At 46.6% G+C, this 7771-nt stretch overlaps 1 protein-coding gene across 2 annotated transcripts in view; it reads left to right on the top strand.

Moving 5' to 3' along the window:
• Nucleotides 1–2900, top strand: part of LOC103735074 (HRAS-like suppressor 3) — a 37952-nt gene extending 35052 nt beyond the window's left edge. For both annotated transcript variants that reach the window (XM_008834194.2, XM_008834195.3), the window contains exon 5: nt 2638–2900. In XM_008834194.2, the coding sequence (XP_008832416.1) occupies nt 2638–2739 (102 nt within the window). In that variant the 3' untranslated portion in view covers nt 2740–2900. The remainder of the gene's footprint in view (nt 1–2637) is intronic.
• Nucleotides 2901–7771: the final 4871 nt, after the last annotated feature.

Raw genomic sequence — 7771 nt, forward strand, 5'->3', positions numbered from 1 at the left:
TAGAGGATTATTGGTATTTGGTGGGGATATGTTATTTTGGTTTTTCATGTTATTATTTTTTCTCTGTGATTTTGACATGTGAATTCTTTTGTAGTTTCTGATTCTTTTGTGAGACTCAAGCCTTCAAGTTTATGTCTGCTTCTTTTCATGAAGTTAATGTGTCTTTGTGGTTTACATTTTGGGCATGAAAAACTGGTTCCTCTAAGCTTCTGGTTCTCTCTTTTGATTTTATATTGGAGTGGCCAGATTGCTTTTGTCTTCAGGAGTTCCCACAGAGGCCCAAGTCAGATGAGGATCAGATGCTCTCAGGCTTTCTCCTAAGGTCTGGATCCCTCCAGGATAGATTTTGGCCTCAGGAATTTGGGGGGTTGGACTGGCCTGGGAGCCAGGCCCAGGAAAGATGCTGGTCTCTGGCAGCTGGTCGCCATGCCACCCAGATATGCAAAGGGAGATGGGGCAGAAAGTGGCCCCAAGGGCTCCTGGGGACTGCACTGAGGAACTTGGTTGGTCAGGATGCAAAGGATCAGGAAGCCAAAAGGTCAGCCCCAGCATCCAGGAAAGAGGCTGGTGGGGTGTGTAGCCCAGGGAAGCAGAGGGAGGTGAAGGTGGGACCAGGCCCAGAGGGCTCCTGGGGACCTCTGTTCTGGATGCAAAGGATCAGGAAGCAGTGGTGGTTTCCCCGGTGTCTGGGGTGCCAAGATAAGGAATGGGACAGGACCCAGGCTAGGAGGAGAGACGGGTGGGGGAGATGGGAGAGTGAATGAGGCTGGGGGATTCAAGGCATGGAGGGTATGGTGGATTTATCCAGGAGAGAGGCCAGCAGGTTGTGCAGAGCCAGGGAAGGAAAGGGAGGTGAGGGCAGGACCAGGTCCACAGGGCTCCAGGGAGAGAGGCTGGTGGGTTGTGCAGCCTAGGGAAACAGAGCACAAATTATTTTATTTATTCTTTTTTTGTTTTTTGTTTTTGTTTTTTTGAGTCAGGGACTCCCTGTAGCCCCAGCTGGCCTGAAACTCACTATGGAGACCAGGCTGGCCTTGAACTCATGGAGATCCCCTGCCCCTGCCTCCTGAGTGTTGGGACTAAAGGCGTGCACCACTACGCCTGGCTATTCTTCTTTTTTGAAATGATGGATATATATTTTTAAGTTTTATTTATTTTTATTTTATACGTATGTGTGTATTGCCTGCATGTAGGTAAGTGCACCCATGTCATGTAATGCTCTAGGAGGTCAGAAGAGGCTGTCTGATCCCCTGGGACTGGAGTTACTGACAGTTGTTAGCTGCCATGTGAGTGCTGGGATTCGATCCTGGGTCTTCTTCAAGAACAACCAATGTTCTTAATCGCTGAGCCATCTCTCCATGCTGTATTTTTTTATTCTTATTTATGTGTGTATGCCCACAAAGTTTATGTGCATCATGTACATGACATAGGGGCCCACTGAGGCCAGAAAATGTCAGCCTCCCCTGGACCTTGAGTTAAAGGCAGTTGTGATCCTTCTGATGTGGGTGCTGAGAACTGAATCTACGTCCTCTGTAAGAGTAGTAAGCACTCTGAACTGCCAAGCCATCTCTCCATTCCCCAACTACTGTGTTTTGACTCTGCCTCCCTAGTGGACACCAGGGTCCATGAAAAGAAAAAGTGAATTGTGGAGGTATGCTGGATAGCTTTAGTTGTTAACTTGACACACCTGTGTAGAGGAACCTCAATTGGTGAGTTGTCTCCATTGGACTGGCCTGTGGCCATGTCTGTGGGCCATCTTCTTGATTATTGTGTGATGTGGGAGGGGCCAGCCCACTGTGGGTGGTGTCACCTGGGCAGGTGGGCCTATGTTGCATAAGAAAGCAGGCTAAGCAGGGGCCAGGGGAGCAAGTCAGCAAGCAGCTTTCCCCCATGGCCTGTGCTCCAGCTCCTGCCTCTAGGTTCCTGCCCTGTTCCTACCTTGGGCTTCCGGATGAACTGTGACCTGGGAGATGTAAGCCTAATAAACCCTTTCCTCCCTAAGTTGGTTTTGGTCAGAGTATTTTGTCACAGCAATGGAGAATCAAACTAGAACAGGTGGTGTGCCTTTAACTGCAGCACTCAGGAGGCTGAGGCAAGAGGATCTTGAGTTCACAGTGCTACCCAGGAAGACCCTGATTTCAAAAGACAAAAACAAGCAAACAACAGCAACAATAAAAAGCCACCCTTTAAAGGGAGCTCTTTCAGGCTTGACAGGACCAGACAATGGGGACACAAGATGAAGTGAGGTCCTCCTCACCGAGATCAGACTTCATTGAGTTCTCAATTGCAGTTCCTCTCTGTCTTCACACTTGCGCACAGTTGGCCAGGATATTGACATTCTGACATCATCTCTTCATTTTTTCCACAGCTACCTTGTGAAGATTTACATGCTTTAAATAGCCACAGGGTTAACCCAGGTTCCCATTTTGGCCCATGGATATTCCGGGCCAGCTGGCTCCATCCACAGTTCCTTTCTCCATCCAGCCCTCTCCTCCACTCTCCCTGACAATGTTTGTTGACTTGGCCACTGGAGGTGAAGGGGCACATGAAGTGCCAGGAGCTGGGAGATCCTGTTCCATGAACAGCCTGTTCCCACGTGGGGCACACACAGCCTCACTCACCCCTTGTCTGTTGCAGGTCAGAGATGCAGTTATGGCGGCAGGCATTGCTGGAGTGGGCTTGGCAGTCTTGGGCCTCATCGGAGTCATGTTCTCAAGAAACAAGAAACAGAAGCAGTAGAGGAAATGACTGGCCGGCCAGGAATGGCGTTATGCAGCAAGGGATCTTCTTTTGCTACAGAGTTTGGGTTTGATTTGTGGATTTCACTGTTTTCTAATTAGGCTTAACTTTCACAGAACACAATAAAGCACAAGAGGGGGATTGTTCTAGAAGGAATGGTACAGGAGCCGCTTCCTGGTGTGAAGTCTGGGGAGGGAACAGCTGGGTTCCTTCCCAGGATGCTCTTCCCTGGCTTTTCTTTTTCTGTGTTGCAGAATATTTCCAACATTTATCATCTCAAGTGACGGCATTTCTGTTTGTTAGGATATTGACTGCCTTAGGTCCACAGAAACAGAAACCATCAGATAGCCAGGACTCTTGCCTGGAATTTGATCCAGAGTGACATCTTAAGACTCAGGAGCTGGAGTCCACATGTTCCGTGGAGTTTGAAAAAAATCCTCTAGCTCAGTAGTAGAGTGTTTGCATGACTGCTTGAGGCCCAAGTTTCAATCCCCAGCATGGGTGCGCAAGTGTGTACACATCCACACTTACACTCACCCACAAACACACCCCCCTATTCACACCCACTCATATTCACATGCAAATATTCTCTCTCTCTCTCTCTCACACACACACACTCACATATACACACACTTAAAAGAGGAAGCCATTGAAAAGTCCTCTTCCTCAGAAAATTCAGTTTCTGCTTTCCTCAGCCTTCCTAAAGCCTCTGGGTTTCTCTCCTCTTTCCAGGGCCTTCTGCCTGTCTCTCCCACCTCCCCAACATTCTGGCTCTCTCACCTCTGACCTGCTGTTTCCACCCACCCAATCTCACCTCAGCTCATTGTCACAAGCCCAGCTCTATGTTCTCTGAGAGAACTGATTGGTTCAATGTGCTCATGCAAGCTCAGTCTACCCGTTGACTGCCTTGGGTCAGGTGACTTCCATTAAGTGGATTAGCTTTGCCTGATGGCTCAGGGTCACGTGGTTCAAACATTGCTTTAGGCCTTAGGGGTTTGGGGGTATGGCCGGCCCTGGGACCCATATGCTTGCTACCCAGCCCTTATCAGAGTTGCTGAGGCAAGGTGCCATCTTCCAAAGTTGATCTTATTGCTGGTTGGGATTGGGTGATGTTCACGGTGACTGTTTTCTCTGAAGGGGGCTTTGTGGGTTCCCCAGAAATCCCCTGACTCACTGCCCTTCCCTCCATAGGACCATGCTGTCCTTTCATTTGGTTGCAAATGTTTCCTTCCACGGTGGGCTGTCTACACACAATCTTGCCCATTGCAGCCCTGGTCAGGATTGATGTCCGGCTCCACAGCAGCTTCCCTGCTCTGTCCTCATCCACATCCGGAGCAGAATGCACACTGCACTCTCTGTGTCCCAGTGCTGAGAGAGTACTTTTCTCCATCACAGGGTTTTTCTTCCAACTTTGGTGATGTAGTGCCTCCTGCCAGCTCTCCAGCTCCTCGGACCCAAGGGGCTCCGACCCAAGCTCAAAGGCAGGTCTCTTACACCCCTGCCTCTTTTTTCATGTGGCACAAAATGAATGGGACCCAGTGAGGATCTTCCAAACTGGTGGAAGAGAGAGGAAAATGGAGGAAGAAAAGCAAAGATGAAAACCAAACAAGAGCCACTCCAATTTTAAACCAGTAACCCACGGCCAGGGGCGGCTCAGTGGGTAAAGACCTGATTTGATCACCAGAACCAACATGGTGGAAGGAGAGCATTAATTCCTCCAAACTGTCCTCTAACCTCCACACCTGCACCATGACATGTGTACACATGCGTGTGGATACACACACACACACACACACACACACACATACACAGCCTCACGATAAATATAGTAAAAAGTTGAAAAGAAAACAGACTTTAAGGCAAAAATTATTACTGCACAGAGATCAGATAGAGGTCCTGGTTAAAGTTTCAGTTCAGTAAAATATACACAAATTCTAAATTTGCATTTAATAGTCTCAGAATAGATAATGAACATTAGGATACTTATGAGGGGGAAATGAACAAATTCATTGTCATCATAATGGGAGTAAAAATACACGTCTCAAGAACTGATAAAGCAACACAAAGACATAGAAAATTTGAAAAATCTGCCAACATGCTGATTCACTAGACATACACAATGTAACTGGAATACAGACTTTTTCTAACCACGCACAAAGGAGTATTTATGAAAACTGGTGATAGCCTAAGCCTTTATGTTACGACGAGCTGGCTGGGGGCTCTTTTGCTCCATCTGGATAGAAATCACAGAGTCAGAGAGGCGAGGCCCAACTCTCTTATTGTTGGCGGGCCGTTTCCACACCCAGAGGCTTACGAGGCTTAAGGCTGCAAGTTTCCCGAGCCAGAGGCTTGCTGCTCTAGGGAGAGGCTTGCTGCTGCAGGCTGAGGGCCATGGCCACCAGTGGGTATTTACTACAGCTCCTGAGCCCCAAGTGCAGGACCCACTTCTCTTGGTGGATCTATTGAAATATTCTGGCAATTGAAGTTCTCAGCGTCTCAGCCCGCGCAGTTGGCTCTTCCAAGACTCATCTTTTGCGGGTCTAGCTTCCCTGCCTTCTCAACACCTGTCATCTGTAGCTGCTGCTTTTTTTAATAAAAAATTATATTTTTATTTGTGTTTTTTTTTTGGAGGCAGGGTCTCCCTGTAGTCCCCCATCTGTCCTGGAACTTGCTATGTAGACCAGGCTGGCCTCGAACTCAGAGATCCGCCTGCCTCTGCCTCCTGAGTGCTGGAATTAAAGGCTGTGCACCATGCCTGGCATCCCTGGCTTCTTGAACTTTCTGCCCTTTCTGGAAGCCTTCAGACAAACTCTTTTGGCCCTTAGTGTTGTATCTCAGAACTCCAGGTGCCAGGGCCCTACACTCTCAGCCTCTGGGTGGCAAAGCTCTGAGCTTTAGGGTAGAGACTGTTCTAGGTTATTCTTTGGCTGCCTGGCTGACTGGAAACCCCAGTGTTTTGCTTGTTCATCTTGTTAGTCAGCCCACCATGCCTTACCTGTACAAGTAGGGAAAAAAAAGTCATTCAGAAGAAGCCTTTATTAGGACTTAATGTTGCAGCATAGGGGGGCAGGGCGGGGTGGGGTGTATCTCCCAACCATCCTCATAGACTGTGGTGGGGGGTGGGGGTGGGGTGTTAGGTCATTCTGTCTCATTAAAGCAAGTATCAACATATTTCAAGGGATTAGTTCAGAGAGATCATTTCTAACTGTGATATAACAAAGATAGGAATAATTTTAAAAAAAGATAGGAAAACCCTGTAGAAATTTTAGAATATGTTGGCGCTGGAGAGATGGCTTCATGGTTAAGAATACTTACTGCTCTTGCAGAGGACCTGAGTTTGATTCCCAGCTTCCATATCAGGCAGTTTACAACTGCCTGTAACTCCAGTTCCAGGGAGATCCAATGCCTCTGCCCTCCATGGGCACTTGAACTCATGTGCACATACCCACACATATATACAAAATAAAAAATAAACTTAAAGAATCTTGGGGCTGGAGAGATAGCTCAGTGGTTAAGAGCACTGGCTACACTTGCAGAGGACCTGGGTTTGATTCCCAGCACCTACATGGTGGCTAACAATGGACTGTAACTCCAGTTCCAGGGGCTCTGACGCTCTCTTCTGACCTCTGCAGGCATTGCATGACTCAGGTCCATCTACCTACATGCAGGCAATATACTCATATACATAAAATAAATAATAATAAATATTAAAAAAAGAAGAAAAACAAAAAAGAATAATAAATTAAAAAAAAAAGAAATTTTAGGCTAGGCGTGGTGGCACATACCTTTAATCCCAGCACCTGGGAGACAGAGGCAGGCATATCCTTGAGACTGAGGTCAGCCTGGTCTACATAGCAGGTTCCAGGCCAGCTGGGGCTACCAAGGGAGACCTTGCCTAAACACAAAAAAAACAAAAAGCAAAGCAAAGCAAAACAAAACAAAACAAAAAACAAAGAAAATTTAGAATATATTGAGAGATAAATTGAGTCAAAGAAGAAAACACATTAAACAATATTGAGAGCTACAATGACAATAAAAATATGAGGTATCAGGGCTGGAGAGATGGCTCAGTGGTTAAGAACACTGGTTGTTCTTGCAGAAGACCTGGATTTGAATTCCAGCACCCACATGGCAGCTAACAACTGTCCGTAACTCCAGTCCCAGGAGATCCGACAGCTTCTTCTGACCTCTGCAGGCATTGCACGACACGGGTGCACTTAACCTGCATGCAGACAATACACACATACACACAAAATAAAAATAATAAAATTAAAAAAGTTAAAAAAGTATGAGGTATCAGTATTTCAACCATGCAATGAAAGGGATATTTGGAAAGATGTAACACATCCTTATGCCGTTGAATGCAATGTGTCCACATCTTGTTGAGTGCAATCAAAATTAGTACAACTAGGGTATGAAAGACTGGAGAGAGATTTTTTCCCTGCAGCAGCTGAGGACGGCATGCTGCTTATTTCCACAGCAGGCCTTCTTGGACAAAGGAAGTGTGGGGGATTTTATTCAGCCCCAACAAAATCATAGAGGGGTTGGCTCGTTTCTAAGAATGCTCATTTAAGGGGACTGGAGATGTGACTCAGTGGTAGAGTGCGTGGTGTGTATCTGTGCACATGAAGTGCGGGTTCAACCTCCATTACCACAAGCAAAACAAAAAAAGACTGTAATTTTCTCTTTTTTATTTATTTATTTTGCCAGGATGTATGCAAGTGTACTTGTGTTGTACAAAACCCATGGAGGCCAGAAGAGGGAGTTGGATCCCCTGGAGCTGAAGTTATGGATGATTATTAACCACCATGTGGGTGCTGGGAATCAAACCCAGGTACTCTAGAAGAGCAGTTAAATGCTTTTAACTGCTGAGTCATCTCTCTAGCCTCTTTTTTAAAGCTGTATTCCATTAAAAATTTTTTATTACATTTATTTATTTTATGTATGTGTGGGTGTGTGTATGTAGAGGTCAGAGGACAACTTGCAGGAATCATCTCACCTTCTGCCTGTGGGTCCTGGGGATCGAACTCAG

This window comes from Nannospalax galili, unplaced genomic scaffold (assembly GCF_000622305.1).
Source record: "Nannospalax galili isolate Female #2095 unplaced genomic scaffold, S.galili_v1.0 scaffold1677, whole genome shotgun sequence".
In the NCBI taxonomy this organism is placed as follows: domain Eukaryota; kingdom Metazoa; phylum Chordata; class Mammalia; order Rodentia; family Spalacidae; genus Nannospalax; species Nannospalax galili.